The sequence below is a fragment of the Egretta garzetta genome, unplaced genomic scaffold (assembly GCF_000687185.1).
Source record: "Egretta garzetta isolate BGI_Z169 unplaced genomic scaffold, ASM68718v1 scaffold360, whole genome shotgun sequence".
Taxonomy (NCBI): domain Eukaryota; kingdom Metazoa; phylum Chordata; class Aves; order Pelecaniformes; family Ardeidae; genus Egretta; species Egretta garzetta.
Window position 1 is genome coordinate 2,781,262 of NW_009258261.1, and position 22,385 is coordinate 2,803,646.

Here is a 22,385-nt window from a genome sequence, read left to right on the forward strand (position 1 = left end):
TCTGTACAATCACAACTGGAAGGTGTCCTAATATGCACTGTGAAACAGCTGAAAACCCCTTGCTTCAAAGAAATAGTGGCTTCCACCATCAAACTTTTAGAAAAATTAAGCGTGTATCATTTAAGAGGACAATCAAAGCAACCATTCTGTCTTGGTCATTACTCAGTTATTATTATTTTGCATTATTTAAGTCCCTTTATAACAAAACCAATACTTATTTATCAGGATGTATAGAACATTCATTCTTCTGAACAGGGGTCAGCCTTGGAATAATAGTGGGCTTTCTTCTTTAAATTAAGGTTTATTTTCTGTTCTCTGCAAAGTATTTAATAAGCACTCAGTCCTGTTTATCTGCTCAGTGAAAGGAAAAGTGATCCCATTTCCTACCTTTGAAAAGGGATGCTTTATGTTAAATGCCAGCACTTAAGAAATGGTAAGTACCTCTTACTGTTCCAATGAATTCCTCCAAACGTTGCAGAAGATCAGCATCTCTTTCAAAGTCATAGAAGTGGTGTTCTACCCAGTGTCGACACACATTTAATACTCTGCAAAAGCAAAGGATAAGTAAGCACACTACAATGCAGTCTATCTTCAGGTCTAGCATTTCAAGGCTTTTAGGAGGTGAGGGCTCACAGGAATATCAGAATCAGCAGACCAAATGCAGTTATTCTACTGTCTGCATTTCACCAGTAACCAGCTATAAGCATTTTTCTACTTTAAATTCAAAGAAGTCAGAGTAATGCTATTGTTCATAAAGAGAACATTATCTAAAATGTTCTCTGCCTATATCCTTGTGGCACATTTATGCTGCATAGCTTTGCAGAAACATGAATTTTTTTAAAAAATGTGAGTATAAGAAACTAATTTGCACACTAATAGTCTAAAACTCAGCACAAGCCTTTCCCAAGGCTTTTCATGCCATCAATTCAAATTCCCACCAGGTTTTCAAGCAGTAGGCTGATTTTCCATGCACTCTCCCTATCTGAGCATCTACAAGAAAGGCTGCTGGTATCACAAAGAGCCACTGCATCCAAAACGTGGTACTTCAAAAGACTTAACTCACATTGATGCAATACTCACCGTAGCTGCACAGGCTGAATGTACTCTTTCCTAAATCTTTTTAACTCTGCACTAAGAGGCTGGTCTCCATTCTCCATAGCAATACGATCAGCTTCTGTTGGCTCAGGCTCTGGAATTTCAAATCTAGCACAGAAGATGGGTATTAACACTAGGCTCCTATTACACTAATCTTGCTCACAACATGCACAAATAAAATGTTGATTAAAGATAGGTCAAAATTCAGAAAGTTTCCAATTATCAGAATCTTACGTCTTGGTAAACATATAGGAAGATTTGCTAAATTCAGTAACAACACAGATTTCACAGACAAAACTGTGTGATGCTGGAAGTTACTGGAGCTACCTGAACAATCCTAAAGCTTCTGGATATAACTTGCACATTTTACTTGCAATCCTTGAATCTGGCAACTTTTTAAAAAGTGTTTGGAGTGAATCAAAACCAACTGGAAAACAAGAATCTTACAAGCTCTATGTAAATTTTTTTTTTTAAATTGCACTTCGTTAGAACTATATTTTTAACAGTGGCATACCTTTCTATTAGCAGACTCAGCAACTCTTGAGGTTTACAGAAGGATCTATATGTTGTGAGAAAAGTCCGAACAAAGTTGGGATCTAAGACAAAGAATAATTTTTTGCTCATGTCAGCAATTACCTAATTTTTTTATACTTTAAAATAACTTTAAGTATACTTTAAAATTAAGGATGCCTGCCTATCAATTTACAAGAGAGGATGATGTAAACCAAAATTGCTTTGGTAACAATTCAGAATCTCTTAAAACAGCAATACAAAACAGAATTTAAAAACAATTTCTGTTCTGTTGAAAATTCAATACAATGACTTTTTCTTTCCCTTCAATTATTAAATGACTGGACTTTTTTTCAACAATTTTGAAAATAGTAAGTAGATGATTTTAGTTATGAGCCATCTAGTAAACAATTTTGGTTTTGACAATGATCAGGACAACATAACTCAGAAGACGCAGCAGGTCACTTCGCATTGGAAAATTGGCCTCTTCAAGGCGAAAATGTTCTCCTTAAACTGATAACCAGTCATGGTTAAGCCAGGCTAGATATTTTTTCAGCTAATTGAAAGCTATACTTTGAGGTTATATTTATTTCACTTTAAGCAAATCAACAGATTTAATTTGAATTGACTAGTTACCTATCAGTTCATTCTAAATATTCAAATGCATTTTAAAAACAAGCAAGTATTCAAAACAGAAACCCAAAGTGTCTCCCTTAATTACAAAAGCAAAAACCCATTTGTTTTCAAGCATGAGGAAATGCAGTGACAGCACACTGGCACTGCACAGAACTGACTAGAAACAATGTTAACATTGTTATCCCCAAACAAAATTAATGAGTGGGTTGCAACGGCTTTGCATATTAAATCCATATAGAGATTTTAAAAACAAACCCCAACTGGTAATTTTTCTAACACAGAGTGACTGAAAGGACACACAGGACTTGAAGCAGGAGTTCCTATAGGCTGTAATGAAGAAAAAACCACCTGCGTTATTTGACCTAACACTATATTAAGGCATTAGACTTGTTTCCTGGAATAAGGGTTTTTAAGAGCTTTTTTAAAAGCCTCCTTAACTATTTACCAGGATCTTGTCCATTTGAATGAACATTCTACCTTTCTTGGATCCTACTAAGCTCTTCATTTGGGCAACAGTTTACTGTAATATGTCATACAAACTAACTGTGTATTGTGTAACACAGCATTTCCTTGCATTTCTGTTGTACGCCAGTTCCCATTTCTTGAACAGCTGGCAATTCTGCTTTACCATCTCTATGTCCTTCATCACTCCATTTTTCTCATCATAACGCCTCTCCCACCTCTCCTTGACACTGTACAGTATAAAATCCTTTTCAAAGGCAAAACCTAAAAATCCTTTTGCAACGAAGAATGTCATCCCTGTCCCCGTCATCCTTACCATGAAAATACACAATTTTTGTTGTCCTACAAAACAAGTATAGAAGTAAGCACAGTAACTCAAGTTTTCACAGCTTGCATTCTGTACACAGCATCCACCCTTAATAGATTTTGACCACATGAAAAAGAAAGCCTCCATGGCAATTAGCATTTTCAGATCACTGCAAGCTCTGAGTCATAGCTATTGTTATTTACAGGTAGGGTTAGTGTTTAAATCCACAATATATACTGATTTTCAGATGAAGTAGATCAGAAATATCAAAATCTAACCTTGTTATCTCACTAGCAAAATCTGTAACTCAAAATGGTGTACAATATATGAGCAAGCATTGAAAAAAATACAGACAACACTAGCTAAGTCAGGATGTCTGCTCATGTGATAATTCTCTTCAATACAGCCAATTTGAAAGCTGAAAAAGAACAATAACTTGTTCTACAAGGATTTATAAATAATCACCCTTGAATTCCTTAAGAAAGGAAACGGACACTATGATGACGCACAAGCACTCTTAACATATCAAAGCTTTAAAAATAGAAGAGCACTGCCCTATAGATAAAAAAATTGCCACAACTTTCAAATCTTGGTACCACCTAACCCAGCTGCTCTTAAACAAGAATCAGGCAAATGAGGAGATAATGAATGCAGAAACACATTACAGTAAGTAAAACCCACCAGAATATGCGAATAGGGTCAGAACCCAAATTTCTAATTGAAAGGCAGTTTCATGTAATAATATATGGAAAGCTGATTTTGCAGAGGAGATTTCTCCCTGGTTTACTGCTCCACCACAGAAAGGTTTGGACAGTCTGCTGCACCTTGTGGCCAGGTGGCTGTCAGGACTGTCTCCCTGTCCTAGCTCTTGCCATGGCTGGATGCCTCCTACTCCAGCAGCGCTGCTTCGTTAGAGCTAGTTCCCCAGCAAAACAGAGAAATATTTCAGCAGATAAGCTGGTTTGTGCATTGTCATGGAGGCAAGGGAAGAAAAAAATAAAAGGTCCAACAACCATGCATACAAGTGAGATGGACTGTGTGGATCTTCACAAATGACAAAAAGTCGAGACCTGATTTGACTATCGTCTGAACACAGCCCACGTACTCCTCAATATGCAATTAACTAAACTGCTCTTCAGCTACTTGCAACAAATCGGTACCATCTCTGCAATTATATCTGTAATTATTCCTTATAGTATTTGACCTACAAAGATAAAAACCTAGAGAAGAGTCACAGCTATGGTAAATAGCTGTCTTTAGACTGCCAGATCAAGGGCTGCCATAACCATTCACACCATATTTGAGAAAAGTTGCCTCAGAAAAGTAAGGGCTTGCTATTCTGGCATATGAAGTGTTCTTTTAAGACTACAATCACACATACACAACCCTACGTGGGGCAAGAAAAGCATTTCTACCATCTGTAGCTGTTTGGCTAGACATCACCAGAGTATGCCTCTTATTCTATGTCTCCAAGCAAAACAGAAATTTTGAACTCAGCTGATATGTCTATGAAAGAAGAGTAAACGGTTACTATGGAAAGTTGTTGCCCTACTCACTGCATCTCAAAATGCAACAAAACACTAAATGATTTACATAGTAAACGGACCTTGTTTCCTATGCAACAGAGCATTTTTGGCTGAGTCATTATATCTCTATTTCTTTGTTCCCTTGGAAAAGACAGCACAGAATGGTTAGAACTATGACATTTTTCCTCATAGAAAACCAATTATAGAAAAGAAGGTATAGAATGAAACATCAGGGTGTTGAGAAATTATGTGCAACCTAGAAATTCAGCATCAGGTCCATGTATGTTGCACTAAGATCTTAAAGGCTACAAAGACAGGCTAAACACATCACAAGACAACCATTTTTACTCTTTTGGTCAAAGTCTTTCAGCCTATTTCTGAGTACCCATGATCCCAGTTTTGTCATACAATAGTTTGGTCAATGTCACACATGCCTACAGTGTTAGGCTTCAAGCAACCTACTTACAGCTATATTAAATAGGGGCTGTTACAAGCACAGATTTAAATGACTGTGGACAAAGGCGGATCTAATCAGTCAAACCAAATTCTTCATTGATGCCCTATGTGCTAGAAAGGCCAAAAAGACATGCAGATGCAAAAAAACAATACAAGAGACATATTTCAACAAGTCATATGTTCCGTAAATACAGGCCTTTCTGTTTTACGGAACTGGAGAATGTAGCTTGTGGCTCCCTGGACAGAGATGATGAGTGGAGAGCACTGCTAGCACCTGGAGCAATGCTAAGGCTAGGGCACCAAAGTCCCAACGTGTATAGAAAGGGCAATTCTCGATGGTGCACATTAGCCAAAGCAAAGCAAATGTTCACAAGGGCACTAATGAAGTACCATTTTTGCTAATTCTCTGCCAAATACAATGCTAGCTTTAAAAAAAAAAAAAAAGTGTCTTCCTTTCTCTAAGGCTGAATTGTTTTATTTTGACTTCCAAAACCATAAAATTATGTCATAAATCATGCCTGTAAAATTCAAAGCCAAGAGCTAAAAGTTTATAAAATTACAAGAAAACAAAGACAGGCACAAAGCTGCCCTGGTGAAAACTGTCAGCATGATATTGCATTTGGGTTTCTAATAAATGTTAGGAAAGCTTAGCTGAAAGAAATGTGGAGAAGGACAATAAAAGTAATGGAATAAACAGATGTAGTTACAAGCATTTAAAAAAATAAACAGAAGTACTAACTACACTAATTGTATTCTGCTTACTCCCTACTCCTTCCAAACAAATATTTCTGGTCTATGAAGGGTATCCAGGACTGAGCTGCAGAAGAACAATATAGGATAATCAGTGTAAAAAGTAAAAATAAAGAAAAAAAAAAAAAAAGAATCTACAGCTGAATATGAGAATACCAAGATGCATGGAATTTTAGAATAACTGACATACAGGTAGAATAAAAAAAAAATAATTAAAAAATTGAAACCCCAAACCCAACCCATGCTTTTTAGCACAACTTATGAAAATCCCAGGAAGTCAACAAGAAAAACTCCACACATTGAGGTTGGACTGGACAATCACAAACCTTTGACACGAACAGAAACCCAAAGTCCTTAAATCAAAACCCCCACTGAAATTGTGATTAAGGCAAAGTTCCAAGGCCAAAGTGACTGCTTCTAGCAGCTGGTAATTGGCCTTTTCATTACACACCAGCATGGACACAGGTAACAGTTGACTGAGTACAACTCTTAACTGAAAACACTGGGCCCATAATTCTCTCCCACAATGCTGGCACTACACGTGCCACCCAGCTTTGGAAGTCTCAAGGGAAGGCAATTCTTGTAGCCGAGGGCATACAGGAAAAAGTATTGTCTAGAGCTGAATTCCTGCAGGCCCCCACCCCCTTCATCCCTTGCATAAGAATAACCTTATGCACATGCATATCCCACTACATTCTGCCAAACAGGATTCATATTTTTAACTGCTACAGCAGTGCATATTTAGATTTCTAAACCTTAACTCAAAAAGTATGTTAGAATATGTCCACTGCAAAGCATATTCACTTTCTACACAGTTTATATATTTTGCTGCATGTATTTAACACAGAAAAAGAAGCATAATCTAGTCACCACCTTGAGTTTTCGCTATATAAATGAAGTGCCTCACCTGCATACATGTGGTAAGTCAGCCTCTCAATGAGCTTGACAACAGTTCCTGCCTTGATGATGGGGATTCCAGATTTGGGCTGCATGTTTTCTTCAAACACAATATTCTCTTCAGAGTCAGGTTCTGCAAATCTGTAAAGCTCAGGATTTGGAAATCTCATCTGCTCCTCTTTTTCTTCCTGCAACATTGTTACATCCAACATCCTTTCTAGCGTGCTTCTATATTGCAAAGATATCAATGCTGCCATCCAGTTGTTTTTCTCTTCAGCAGATTTAGCAGCAAAAATAACACTGTTCTCATCTTTTAAGATGATTTCAAAAGCATGTCTGTATTCATTAGTGTCATCTTTATCGTTGATTTGTACCTTTCGCATGAAGAACTTTTCTTTTAGACGATATTCTGCATTGCTAGCACCAGGAAGTCTTGGCTGGCCATGATTTGACTTACAGCAAATCATCAAGCCATCAAATAGAAATATATGTCTCTCGTGCTTTGCTCCTACACGAGTAAGTGTTCCTTCCATGATGAACTCGTTACAGCATTGTCCAATGTCCTTACCCTCCCAACCATCAATATTTTTCTGGATTTCATTCATTTTCTTAATTGCTAGCTGTTTCCCCTTCATCTGCTGAGTATAGAATCGGCATGCAGATTCACTTCAGTGAAGGGTGAGAGAAAGGCAGCCTTTTAGTATACATGTATTTAAAAACCACAACCACTACTAACAGCAAAACCACAAGCTCATCTTTCTGAGTGGTGAGAATTCCACAAAGAATGCAATTTCAGCACAGTATCAGCACCACTGCAAACCTTGACTAAAGTTTCTCTGAATTACCACATCCGATCAGTTTTCTACCTATTTTCTATGCCATGAATGTTTTACCTAAACACAGGTAACCAGGAGTAGGCAAGCCATTAGGGCTTCTTAGCCTAACAAACCACTTATTCCCAATAGCCAACAATTTTAGATTGCATTAATTTGAAAGAAGCACATTCAGAGAAAATAAGCTGTTAAATGCATTCATGCCCACGCCTAAAGATTACACTTTGCAGCACAGAACTTGTTTGACAAAGAAAATATTGAAACAATTTTAAGAGGAAAAGCAAAGTTTTAACATGTTTAAATAACTGCACAAATATTGGCATTAAATCAAACAGCAGATAGTATAATACAAAAATTTGCTACAACAGTGCAACTAAGTACTAGTTATCTATCCATCTATTTCTATTATCCGGTGGTAATTTTAACTAGTCATTGCACAAAAACCTCTTCAGATTAAGTAGTTTTGAATTCAAGAACATTCCCTTCTAATCACACAAAAATGTACTTTTACAATATTTTTAGGTGGATATTTATTATCTGGGCATAATTAACCCACAAATGCCATAACTGTCTACTTACCAGTGAATTCTCAAAACGTCTCAACTACCAGTATGCAAGGACACATAGAAATTAGAACAGTTTTAAAACAATAACAAATTATCTTGGCTTTGATGTCACTTCCTCTGAAAAAGCAGGCTTGTCACAAACTATTTTGTTCATTGTTTACTAAAAGAGGAAACTAGGAGCCCTGGATTTATAGCAAAGCACTAAGAGCAGAAAGCAGGAAAAATGGAAACATGTTTACCTAAGCCTTCGTTTTGCAAGACTTTTGGAGCATATCCGTTCCATACTGCTTTGAAGATTTAGTAGGGCAGTTATTGCTTGCTTTAAGCACTCTTTATCCTCTTCATCCTCACTTTTTTCTTCCAATTGCTGTGAACATTGAAAGTCAAATACAAAAAGTGTTACGAGCATTTTGGTACGTGCAAATCCAGAAGTTTGACCTAGGAAGAAGAAATCCAGCCACATGCTGATTTTTCATGCTCCTTATTAAGTATTAAAGTTAATGAAATAACCTGGCACAGGTGAGAGACACAACCATCTGCTAAGAGCTTAATCTCAGTAAAACAAGAGCAGCAGTCACTAGTCCTCCAGATACAGATGCACACAGGCACACGTTCTTTACCTCAAAACTGGTTTGATTTACCTTACGTCTCCCCAAAAGGAACCCATTAGAAGTGTTATATCTTAAAGAGGAACAAGCAAGGAAGGAGATCCCCATACATACCATTCTACAGCATAAGATTAATTCTGTGGGATGTCTGTATGTTTATAACACTCCTGAAACAGGCAAGGTGGAGCGAAAGCTAAGCAAAACTTTGCATTTATAAACAGAAGACTATAAGGGATCTCACCTCACTAACCACATCAAATCAATAATCCAGGTTGAAAGGTACCTTGGACATTACCTTATCCAACCTCCAGCTCAACTGCAGAGCCAACATAGATCAGGTTGTTTTCCCCTAATAGCTTACCAGGATTTCCCTTATTGACTTTTCATAGCGAAATACGTGGAAGCACTATTCAGCTGTGAAGTATTTCTCTGTCTTCCCCACCCCATCACACAGGCAAAGACAGCAGGAAGGTTTCCCTTCCTCCTTAGCCTCCTGTTCTCCAGAATGAATAAGCCCACTCCTGCAGCTCCTCCTTCATCACATGCTCCAGTCCTCATGTCATCCTGACAAGTGCTTCCAGTGGGTTTGTTTCAGTACACCGTATCAACAGGAAGCCCAAGCTGAACGCGGTTCTCCCGATGCAGCCTTGCCAGTACTGAACAGATAAGCACTGCCACTTCCCTCAACCTGATGGCCGCACACTTGCTAATACAGCAATACAGGCCTTCATTGCTGTAAGGGTGTTCTGCTGGCTTGTGTTCAGCTTATCCATCAGGACTGTGATTTTTTTTTTTTTTTCATACAAAAAAACCAAAGGGGAAAAGCAATAACCAGAAGGATGGTGGGGAGAAGTAAGCGTTCCTCCTCCATGGAGAGGTTGCTTGGCTGTTCACTAGAGATCATGGGAGCATCTAACCATGGCCAGCTTGTAAAACCAGGGTAAAAAAGTCCCCATCTGAGTACACAGCTACATCAATGCCTTCATATAGTAACTCAACTCTTCTTAAAGGGCAAAAAACCATAATAAAGTTATAAACTAGAACTGGACGAGAAGGGTTAATACTAATATTTTGTGCCTAATTATCACTGTGACAGATAACTTTTATAAATCAAGATCTGCAATGGTTTTATCCCAAGATGTTTAAGATTTTCATCCTAAATCTTCATTTAAACATTAAAATGTTTCACATCATAGTTAGTGAAAAAATTGTTGACTACAGCTGTGGCTTAGACATAAAACTGAGGCAACAATTATTTACAGGATTATTAAGAGACAAGCTTTTCAGACTACTACACACCAAGAACTGGCTCCAGACAATTGGAAGATTTGTTTCAACAGAGGTGGTAAAAGTAAAGAGACAGGCTGGCATGGACCAGAATAACAGACACCCTTGGAAACAGTATAATCGTGCTGTTGCTTCCAGTGTGAAATATAAGTATTGTCCTCCAAAATCCAACCAAATACAATGTACTCATGTTTGACATTTGAACGGGTCATACAATAGCACTCATTTTTTCCCTGACTAGAGTTAATAATTCAGTGCAATAGCTGTCAATGCCAAAGACTACTATAATTGTGTTTTCAGCCATAAGGATGACCACAAGGTTTATCCTAGGCAGCTTTGGTTCACGTAATCTGTCATACTCTTGACCTAAGTGGCATTAGGCATCAGTGCTTACTCACGTGACAACCACTGAAATAGGTCTGACAATGCACCACAACAGGCACTACTTCCCAAAAGGTCTCGGTGAGAAAACATTGCTCCAAGAAGGAACAGACTACCCTTATTGTATTTCTCTACTCTCTAGATTTAACACGGTGCCTAGCATAAAGCAGAACAAAAATGGCCCACATCCCAAATGACAGGTTTTGAAATTTGGAAAAATCTCAAAAGAAATGCATGCAGATGTAGGCCAACGTATAAGGGGAGCACTAAACCAAACAGAAAAATAAACCCCTATAAAGAAATCAGGAATTTTCTCAACATAGCACCGTATCAACTCAAATAATCTTCCATTTGCTTCGGTTGTGCACATCACCTAGGTTTAGAGAGGACTTCAGACAAATGAGGCAGGTACAGCACCGCTGGGAGAAGTCCTGAAAGAAAGCTAAGAAAAAACCATGTAACTACCACTTAGATTTTGCATCCTTCCTGCATGAGAGTTCAAAGAAGGCTCTTTGCATTGCACACTGCCTCTTTGCCAACTTCCATCGAAAGAGGTTGGCTGGATTTCCTATCATCTCTGGGATCTACCCTTCAACAATGGACAAGATTGTTTTAGCCTAGTCTCCTTGAAAACAAGCCTTAGTAGATCCTACAATATTCTGCCGTTTGCTTGTAAGGGTACCACAGGAGACAGGGTAAGGAGTAAAAGGCACATAAAGCACAGGACAAAATTGATGACAATTAGGCTCAATGTGCAACAAAGCTTATGAAAATATTTCCTTATTTTTAAGACAGAACCTAAATGTCCCAGTCAAACTAATACAGATGCATGGTGCCTAGCATAAAGCAGAACAAAAATGGCCCACATCCCAAATGACAGGTTTTGAAATTTGGAAAAACCTCAGAAGAAATGCATGCAGATGTAGGCTAACATATAAGGGGAGCACTAAACCAAACAGAAGAATAAACCTAATTAAAGAAATCAGGAGTTTTCTCAACATAGCACCATATCAACTCAAACACCTGGAAAAAAATTACTCCCCGTACATTCTCTTCAGAAACATACCGGTACAGATCAAAGTTCATTACTGCAAAGCATTCTGCTCCTGTGCTGAGCTTATAAAATGCTTTTTTTACAGCAACTTCTCTCCAGTTGCAAAAATGTTGGTATTCATCACAGGAAAGTCCATGTCCAAAAGCAAATTACGTTTGTATACGGTGCTGGAGAGAAAGCAATTGTTTAAGACTAACATTTCCCCATCAGGATCCATTGGAAGTAACCCATGTTTCCAACTGTATATACAAACTAAATCAAAGACCAGTGACTGTAATTATGCTCCAGATTTAACATTTAGAAAGTAGTATGTAGAAGTATGTGTCTTTTTAAGTGTAAGACCAACGCAAATGGCAAATCAGACAGTGCTGTGAACTGACAGCTGTGAAGACACTTCTCTGCACACAGAAAAGGAATTAGAAAGATTATATTCTAGCATTGCATAATTACCATAAACTGCCATCAAAAACAGTCTTAGTCAGAACTGAGCTTAAATTACAGCAATGACTTTCATCTTACACTGCCCCTAGACAGTTTGGAAGAGGAGGTTATGGAAAGTGAAATGGGATCAGTGGAAGTGCATCCAAGTTTCTCTGCAAAACCTACTGATTCTTCTACAGCTGTGCAGTGCCCCCTAATGAATGAATTGGGTAGATGCTAAATGAAAGTGTGGTTTTTTCGTTAAGATGAAGTGGAAAGGAGGTGCACAGTTCTGATTATCAGTAGTATTATAGTCACTGTGGTTTTTAATAGTAAGAAAATACTGGTTTATAATGATTGTAATCATTCAAAATACTATAGGCACAGTATCCTGGCCATTCAAGGAAAACAAACTTGAAGAACAGACTGCTAAGGGAAGTTTCTAATAAAAAAAGTACTCTACATTCTAGGCCGTGAGCTCTGAAGGAATTATCAAGAAGCAGAAGACAAGGTATTTTATTCTACCTGTTGCATAACACAAATATTAGGTATTTATAAAACCAGGAAATTCCAAGCAGTTATAAAAGATACTACTCATGCAGTGCAAAATTATACTATGGTAGCTCTTCTCTTACGCTGTCAGGGAAGCATCCATCTAGAAAGACAATGACAGAAAATACATGTAATACTTATGATGAGAATATGCAGATGTAAAAATACTAGTAGATGTCACGATAGATATAAAATTTTGTACTTCAGGGCTCACATCACAATCTAGACTTCTGTTTTCCCAGAAGATTATTCTAAATCTAACCACTGAAATTTGTGACTGCAGGTTCACCTGGGAGGAGAGATGACAAATCAGCTTCTAAACACAAAAGACAGAACAGCATATGGGAGGCAGAGAAATCACAACTGAATTTGCTTAACTTAAGCTTAACTCAAGATCACTTGATTGTAGGCGCTAACGATACTTACTGCCCCTCAAAAAATTAATCCAAGTTTCGTGCATAAGTGGTCCCACATCACAAGTGGAAGCTGCACACCGGAGTACTCAGAACAACTAGTGCTGCTTCAGAGAAACCTCTCCAAAACCCACTATGTAATTTCTTCAGACATCCTTAAGCCCACAGCGAGGCAACGAAAACACTTGCATAGCTGGCAAAGCAAGCCTGGTCGGTAGTGTGACCTAGCTATCTGTTCTGTGGGGAAATGCTACATAAGTAACCAACATTCACAAGAATTTGAAGTGCACTGACACCAGTTACTCCAGGTTCTGTTCTAGTGCCTCACCATTTTCTTCAACATCCTTCTGAGTATGATGTACCTACCAAGAGGCAATCCTCAAACAGGCTATTTTATGAGCAAGAATAAAAATGAACAGCATTTCTCTGCTGACAAATGCAGTCAGGCAGGTCTGATGGCATTTTGCCATAAAACAATCCTGGAAGCTGGCTCAATAGCACTGAGCTGCCCAAGAGCTCTTTTTGACTTTTTGCAATTCCTCCAAATAATAAAAAAACTTAGCCCAAAGCAGCAGTATGCTGGGAAAAAAGTGCTCTCATATCCAGAAACTTTAATTTTATAGAAAGCATCAGGAAATAATCTGTAACAGCAAATGGGGGCAACTGCAGAGAACACAATATACTTCTGGAAAATGCTAGCAATCTAAAAGGCACTTCACACTTGAAGCTTAAAGGAAACTCCATGTGCTGTATTCCTGGACATACATATATAGCTTTAATGCACTGGAATTTCAAAAGTAATTTTGTTTTCATATAAACTCAGACAATCTTGAGCACAGTGCAGTAAAAATACACATATATTTAAGTGTTTATTTAAATTTACATTACAGCAGAAGTATTATTTGCATTAAGAGTGGATCAGAACTTAATATACTACTGAAGTAATGGTAAAAACTGCTTCTCCACTCAAAGTTTAACTTTGCCTTCTCAGTTTGATTTTTAAAAAGCTAAATTAAAGCACATAATCTTACATAATCATGTCAAATATCACACCTCAGATACCAGATAATTAGTTACAAAAAGCCTCCAGCATTCTCTTGGAAGTACATTTTAAAAGAGACAGAAGCTAAAAAGCCCTCAACTTTTATTTCACATTAAGTTTTAAGTCACATGATGTAAAATATGGTCAGCCCACTGGGAAGCATACTGTACAAGTAAAGAATTTAAAACAGAGGAAAATAAGAAGCATTTCAACTTTTAGTACAAGCTTCCCAGTTCTTTCACAGCTTGACTATGTGACTTAAAATAGATGTCAAAGATATGTGGAAAATTTAAGTACATCGAACTTCACCTGAGCCCAAAGAAGTGAAACCATTTGGACTAAAGAAACATGTGAATTTAAGGAGTTGCTACTTTGATTACTCGATGCGGATGCTCTTATCTGGGGAGGGGGCATCACATTAAAATAAATCTATTTCAGAAGTAAATGACACTACTCTGAAAAGTGCCATTTTTCAAATCAGGATGGACACTGAGAAAAAGTCAGGAAGAGCTATTCAGAAATATATACCACACAGAAGTCTGTCAGTTGACATTTCACCAATTCAACAGTTCAAAGTTTTCCATAACAGGTTTCCTGTATGGCCAATTTGCCACTAGTGTTCACATGAATGACTATAGCTGCCAGGAGACCGTATTTCAGATTAGGCCTGCTAGGTATTTCAATTAGCATCTGCTCAGCAGGGAAGAGTGTATTTTTGCTCTCAGTTTCTGCAGCTGGAAAGGGACTCACGTATGTGAGCAATTCTCATTGAACTTACACAAACAACATTTCCTTCATCAAGGAACAGATACAGAAACAAAGCCTTGTTTTCAAGTAAGTGTGCTGTTCGCATAAAACCATTTCCTGAAGATTCAGACTTTTTGTAGGCTATTAGCTGCCATTTATGCATTTTATATGCCCAGATTCCACTACTAGGGAAACAGCTACTTTGTTTACAGGAGGCCTTGTCTTCTCAGAGTATGGAAAACCCATTTGCTCTGCATTCTTCAAAAATACGGTGGGGTTTTTTTGCACATGCTGATGTCTCTTCCACGGCAGATTCATTACCTTTCTGCAACAAACGTACAAGTTCACACAGATCCTTCCAGAGCCTTCATGCTCTGAAATTCTCTTCCTCCTTACTGTCACTTTGGTTTGTCTCATCATTATTAGAAGACCTGCAGAATACATTAGAAATTTAAAATTCATAATTAAGTTGATAACATTTAGTTAGATCAGTATTTGAAATATCACAAAATATTTACCTATGTGCTTCCACACTTGTAATTGAGGTCTTCCATTTTCTTCCCCCAAATTTTCCATCATTGTAAAGACAATTCAATTTGAAAACATCTTCCCTTTCTCTTTTGTAATTCCAAAGTGGATTAAAATCCACTTTCACTACTTCGACACAATTCAAGTCTGATCTTTGCCAGCCAAGTCTGCAAGGCTGTAAGTTCAACTGGATGGCACCTCTATGTTTGGATAGAAATGTATGGATTTTTGAATGCTATACAAGACGAATTCACAATTTCAGAGATCATTCTGGGAAGCACCAGTAGAACCTTGTTGATTTTAAAAGGAACCCTGCTGATTAAGGGAAAAACAGCAGAGGAAATGAGGGATGACAAGCAGAATCCCATCTGTAGACTTGGTCTACAGAAACCATGAATGCAGTTCGTTGTTTTACCTGTGCTTGTTATTTCCTACATCTTTCCATTGGTTTCCACTGAAGATATCAAAGTATGGACAGAAAACATAGACCTCCACTGCTGTAAGAGCAAACAAAGCATGCTGGTAGTGGGACTAAATCCACAGTTCCACATCCAGAGACATTTCCACTGAAGAAATCAAGTATATGAAAGTCTCAACCATAGTGCTACCTCTCTCTGAGGATTTCCCTTTTGTACAGAAGGTGACAGGAACAGAGACAGACGAGGACAGGGAAATATACTACTGCTATTAAAAGACTACACAGCAGTACAAGTGTATCAGGGACTATATCATGACTGCCACAGTCACAAAAATAATGTCATCATATAGGAATTGAAAATCTTAGCTACAATAAGCTTCTTAATATTCAATCCTTCATGGGTTACTTGTGTCAAAACTTATTTAGAGGGGAAAAAAAAAAAAGCATTAAAATTTGTCCAAGATCTATTTTCATGAGAGCTTGGCCTTGGGTGTTCAGCATAACTGCTGCCATGTAAGCTAAAGAACTATCTACCATCATCAGCAGAAGTCATTGAAAACCAGGAACAGATCACCAGCCTGAATTGAGCAGTCTGCCCCAGTACAGCTCCCCTAATTCTCACAGTACCAGCGAGAATTTGTGCTGCAGGTATTCCTAGAAAATGGATCAGAAAACAGGACTCTCAAACCCTACAGGTAAACACATAAGTGAAGTCAAAAGTCAGAGTTCAGTTAGTGCTTCATTTGACTCCCCAAAGAGTGCATCATCTAGATAAGAACAGTCTGACCCTGTGCCATCCTACTGCCTGCTTCAAGGGATCAAAGTACAGCTTTTTTCGGTCCAGCAGCATATTGACAATAACACAGCTCAAGTGTCACTGAGGACTGTAAGCAAAGTGGAAGAAGGAATTTTTTACTTTTAATTTTGTTAGATTTTATCCAGCATTTGCAGAAAAGCAATTTTAGTGGGATAATGGAAAAAATATTCTCCAAGGTAATTACTTCTCAATAGAAAACTCTCTGGAAAGAGACACCTGCTTCTCAAAAGCCCAGATATATCCTGTGTAAAAAAGAAAAAAAGCTATACAACAGAACATACAGCCCCATCACAACTCCATAACAGATGATGTAAGTCGTTGACAAATGAAGTGATACACATGCACATATATGTATCTCCAATACAAATACGAAATCCATCAATGAGTACCACAGCTAGAAAGAAAAAATTAAATACCTTCTGAATAACTTTTTCAATTAAAGAGTTACCTCAGAGAGCCCAATTAGTTAGCTTAACAATAACCAAGCTTGTGGAAAAAGCACACATACACATCTGTGACAAAGTTTTATTTTCCCCTATCATCTTCCCTTTGGCTGCCAAACGCACAGCTGACTTAAAGCATAAATCCATTAGCATTTGAAGGAGAAAAGCAAGGTAAATGTTGTCAATGAAATCACACAAGCAAGAAAGAAATACAAAACCTCATTTACCTGGCTGTATCACCTCCAACTTTTACCATAAACCACAACTTTTGTACCTTTACAACATAGCAGTTGTAATATAAGTCTTCATAGCTTAATCCTATGAAGAAGTTGCTTAATTTTTTCACCCGCTGTCATATTCTAGGAAATCTCTTCTTAGACTTGAGACCAATTTTTCTTTAACCCCAGCTTTTTCACCCAAGGAACACTCAAATATGCTTTGCGGTCCTCATCACACACTAGCAACAGTTTGGTCAAGATACATTTCCTTCAGCAGATAGGCCTTTAACTGTCAGAGACATAAAATTGCACATTATCTCCAGTGGATGTAAAAAAAGCCAGCCTCATCTGCAGTTACATATACAAAAACATTAAGCCAGCAATACTTCTGCTTTTACTTTTATATCAAAACAGTACTGTACATACAAGTTACTGTGTTTGGAAAGAAGCACACCAGACAAAGTGATTTTGGGAAATAAAATCCTTTGCTGACACCAAGTAAATACTTTCTTAAAATAATTCATAGCTAGTCTGAATCTGTGATTTTCTGTTTTTTATATTAATTAAGAATTGACTAAAGCAAGAGAACCTGTTAATTACTGTGCCTGTACTAAATACAAGCAATGCAGACAATGTTTTCAGACAATGATCTATAATTGCAGGTATTGTAAAAACTTTGCAGACTGCCGAAGCTCAACTAATTAAGACTCAGTGTTTCTCCACCCTAGGCTGGGTTTTACCAGTTACAGATGGGGTAACAAACGAACCTCTTTTTTTTTTTTTTTTTTTATTTTTTTTTTTTTTACAGTTATATTAGCACAGTGAAAGAGGAAGAAAAAAGTTTAACTAAGGATAATTTCTACTTGAGCTGAATTGCTAGTCAGTAAAGTCTGGCAAATTTTTTTATCATCTAAGAACAAGTTTGAAAAAATAAATAAAACACACTAGATGCTGTTGTGAAATAAAAGCATCCTGAGAATTTAAGATCATTATAGGTAGAATTCCAACAACAACAAAAAAAAATTTGCAGAGACAAGAAATTTCCCTTCATAAGTCATAGGAGCCAAGTCTATAGCTGTCTTAAAAAAAAAAAAAACCACAAACCTCTCTCTAGCTCTCCTGTTTTCCAGAACATATTATTTTATCTAAGCAAAGTTTATATATGTTTTAAGCCATTCCTACTTGGAAAAAAGGGAATTTTAAAGTAATCTTCTATTTACTCAAAGAGTATCACAAATGCACACAAATTTACAGCATCTAAACCAGTGTCCAATTAAATTTAAAAGTCCTGTAAACCTCTTTATTCAATAACTCAAGGTCATAACAATGGTACTATTTGTACCACCCTACATTTCACTTAAGAGTCCACATTTAGAAAAGCCCATTCATATTATCTGCAATTTTGCAGAAAAGCAGTGTCTCATATGAAGCTGCTATTTTACGTAGTTAGTCTCTTACATACACATTTGGGGACTTTTGGGTTGGTTGAAGGAAAACACGGCCCTTAGTCATATGCTAATTTTCCAACAAAGTTACAGCAAGGAGCTTCAGCTAAAAATAGAATATGTATTTGTGCATTCTTGGTGCCCTGCCAAACTTCAGGAGGGCTTTAGTTTCTAAATAGAATAACCATCAGTGGATAGAAATGTACTTTTTTTGTAGCCTGCATAGTTAGAAGATAACTTTGAGATGCATTTTAAATAGATAACTTCAAAGCATGCAAGATTACACAACATGGCTCAAAGAAAAATGCCAATACATTTATTTCATATTTATCCTTAAGTATATCTATATTCAAGATAATAAAATGTTTTTTCCACATACTGCTTTGCCAACATTTTGTCTCTTCATACCAAGAGATCAATTTTTAGCTTGATTATTCATAGATATGCCTGCAATCACAAAATCGGGTCTCTCACCATACAAAAGAATTCAATACAACCTTGCATGAGTGAAGTTGTCAGGAATATACATGGCTAAATTCCACCAGTACCCTTTCATAGCAAATACCCTTCCGCCTGGCCATTTTAAAGTATAACCAAGATAGAATCTGTTTGAAGATTCCAGATATAAGAAAGAAAATGTTATTGCCAGCAAAGACTACTTAAGAGAGGGATTCATATGCTGTGTGCACATGTACATACAAATTGACAGATGAAGCTACTGCCATGAGAGCTATTCTCTCTCTCTTCATGTGCTCCTATTATCCATCACTGCCTATTACGTGTATCGCATCTGACAGGCCACAGCGATAGGTGTCTCACTAAAATGTGAGATGAGCAACACAGTGGGAAGAAAACCTGGAAGGTTATCATATACAGAACAAAATGCAACCCAACAGTATCAGATTTACACAGGGTGGAGGAGGTGTGTGTGTGTAAAGAGCATGAATGAGGAAAGACAAGAATTTTACATAAAGCATAGGTCAGGAGTTGCAAAAAGATTGATAACCTTCTGGAGGTGGGCTTATCTTAGACTCCAGTTTGCCCTAAAAAAGGTGGACATGAGCTGCTCCCTATTTCCATAAGTACACATGCCCTCTTCCCCCCCCCCCCAAATTACCACTGGCGAGAAGCAACACGGGGTGTCTGTGTGTCACATGACGTTAATCCTTTATGCTTTGTCTATTATGTAAGACAATACCATGTTCACATGAAGTACAAAAAGCTACTAGGTACTGCATTTTGAGACTGTAAAAGCATGAGCAGAGAAACCTTATGTCTGTGCAGGTCTTTATCAAACAAAATGCAGAGAAGCTGTATCATACCTCCCTTCCAATGGACTGTCATGAAAGGAAATGCTTAATATGCTAAAGATGTCCGAAAAGTCAGACCAAACCCATGAGCTAGAGAAACAGATGAAGCATACGTTCCAAAATTCAAAAAAAGCATATTATACAAGATGAGCTAAGTGCCAAAGCTGTATATGTAGATCTAAATCAGTAAAAATGGTATTAAAACTGTAGACACTTGGACTCAAAGATGACCTAACTACTGGGTTATCCCAAGACAACCAAACAAACATTCAAGAAAAACATACCCAGATTTCTTCAAAAGAGCAGAGATTTTTGTTTTACTTCTGATCCAAATTCCCCCAAGTAATTAAGTTTGGGACACTGTATCCCCTAGGAATTTCCATTAAGTCCAAATGAAGATTCTACTTGAAAGTTTTCCTCAAAATGCTCTACACTCCTTAAAGATTATTATTCAACGCTAACTGATAAATGCCCCAGAAAAAAAATCTTCTGTTGCCATTTTCTTTACACATATATGTTAGAGTCTTTACCGTTACCCTACCAATGTGTATTCTCATTAGAAGAAGCCCAAGAAGCATATATATCAACCAAGCCTTCCCTTTGAAGGAAGAAAATCAACTTTACAATCACCAAGGGATATGCACTGTAAGAATACCGAAGCTTTTATGAAAATAAAATTAAGTCTGAAGGGAAATCAATACTGTGATTTTAAATTTACCAAGTAACAGCTTGAGAAAGCCTTGGACATTTTTTGCCATTATCTTTTACCAATGTTGAAATAATCATTCACAGAATATGAGTACCTAGATCTCTATTGCTTTCTAAATTAGTAGTAACTTGATTATTCAACACAAACCATGAGCTACTATAAAACTTTCGTGAAATTACAAGCTGATATTCAGGTAGTTATAGCATACAACAGAGCATATAACCTGCTTTTCTTTCACCATAGCAGTTTTATTATTCATATTCTAGTAAAAGGTTTTACACCTAACTGAGCACACAAGGCTCTGCTACCCAACACTGAGAATTTCATGAAAAGACCACCAGACTGACACAACGTTCTTACTTTTAGCAGTTCAAAATAATGAAGACAGTGGTAAACAGGGGCAAGGAGCAGCCGGGGTAGAACATACTGAACAGCTTCTTTAAAGCCTTCACCTATTGACTAGAAACAAAATAAGTTTCAGTCTTAAAACAATAAATGTATTGAAGCAACAATATAATGTAATTAAAATAGTAATACCAATAAAATGGCTTACTTAAAAGAAAATTACCTGTAAATAAAATGCTGCTCCTGGCTTTGATAATTGACTTAGAAAATGATCATGAAAACCAGGTCGCAGAATATCTTGTGCATATGATTCATATGGATCAAATGCTAGTTCCTAAGAAGAAATACAGAATAATTTTACAAAACTGATTTAATATCTGATCTTCATATTTCTTAAAGAAAATACATACAGTACGTAGGAGAGACTTTTCTGCATACTGTTCCCAAAACACTTAAAGAGAAGAAGCAGTACTTTTACATGCACAGACTCATGCAGGAATTCAGTCTGGAAGAGATCTTTGGAGGTCAACCGATCCAATTCCCTGTTCAAAGCAGGGACCACCCCAGGGTCAAAGCTAGCTGAGGTTGCTCAGGGTCTCATCCAGTTGAGTTCTAAGTACCTCCAAGAATGGAGGCACCAAAACCTCTCTGGTTAGCCTATTCTAAAGTTCAGTTGTTCTTGTTGCAGATTTTTCCCCCCAGTATCTAATCAGAATTATCTTTTTACCACTTGCATGCTCTCTCTCATCTCACCTCACAGTTCTCTGCTGTGAACCCCCGATAACAGCCTGCCTCAGTCTTTTCTACACCTTCCCTTCAGGTAACTGAATGCAGCAATAAGATCTCCTTCCTCAGACCTCTCTTTTTAAGACGGAATAAACCCAGCACTCTTAACCCTCTATGTATATCATGGGCCTCAACTCCTTAATCATCATGGCAACCCTCATGTATAAGCATATCTTGTACTATGAAGACCGAAACCAGGCACAATATGCCAGATGGGGTCTCAAGTACTACACAGAAATGATCCCTCAACCTGTTGGCTATACTTTTCCTAATATAACCCAGTAAACAATTAGATTTTTCTGTGATTCCTGAGGATCTCCAAGCCTTGTTGAGCAGTACTACTCCTCAGCCAGGCAGCTGGACACATTGCATTGGGTTGTTTGGTCCCAGGTGCAGAACTTCATGTTTGCCTTTACTCAGCTCCATGAGGCTCCTGTAGGTCCATTTTTCCAGCTTGTCAGGTCCCTCAAGAAGTAGCCCTGTCCTCCTGCATGTGTGTCCCCACCCCAATTTGGCATCACCTAACTTGACAAGACAGGCCTTCTCCCACAATACTAATACAGACATTAAACAGTATCAGCCCCAGTATCCAAACCCTCAAGGAATGCCACTAACCATTGGCCATCAGATAGACTTTGTATTGCTGATGACAGTCCTTCAAGCCTGCCAGTCCTGCCATTTCCCACCCACTCTATAATTCAACTAGCTAGTCTACATCTCACCAAGCTGACTATAACAATACTATGAGAGGCCTATGCTGAAGGCCTTGCTCAAGTTCAGATAAAGGATATTAACTGCTTTTCCCTTTGTCCATGGAGCCAGCC

General features: G+C 37.6%; 1 protein-coding gene across 1 annotated transcript in view; it reads right to left on the reverse strand.

Moving 5' to 3' along the window:
* Positions 1–22,385, reverse strand: part of SOS1 (SOS Ras/Rac guanine nucleotide exchange factor 1) — a 58,066-nt gene that overhangs the window by 11,771 nt on the left and 23,910 nt on the right. The window contains exons 8-14 of the mRNA XM_035895848.1: positions 20,999–21,109; positions 20,791–20,889; positions 8,278–8,405; positions 6,650–7,305; positions 1,610–1,691; positions 1,081–1,203; positions 442–545 (exon numbers count right to left, since the gene is read on the reverse strand). Coding sequence (XP_035751741.1) covers positions 442–545; positions 1,081–1,203; positions 1,610–1,691; positions 6,650–7,305; positions 8,278–8,405; positions 20,791–20,889; positions 20,999–21,109 — 1,303 coding nt within the window. The remainder of the gene's footprint in view (positions 1–441; positions 546–1,080; positions 1,204–1,609; positions 1,692–6,649; positions 7,306–8,277; positions 8,406–20,790; positions 20,890–20,998; positions 21,110–22,385) is intronic.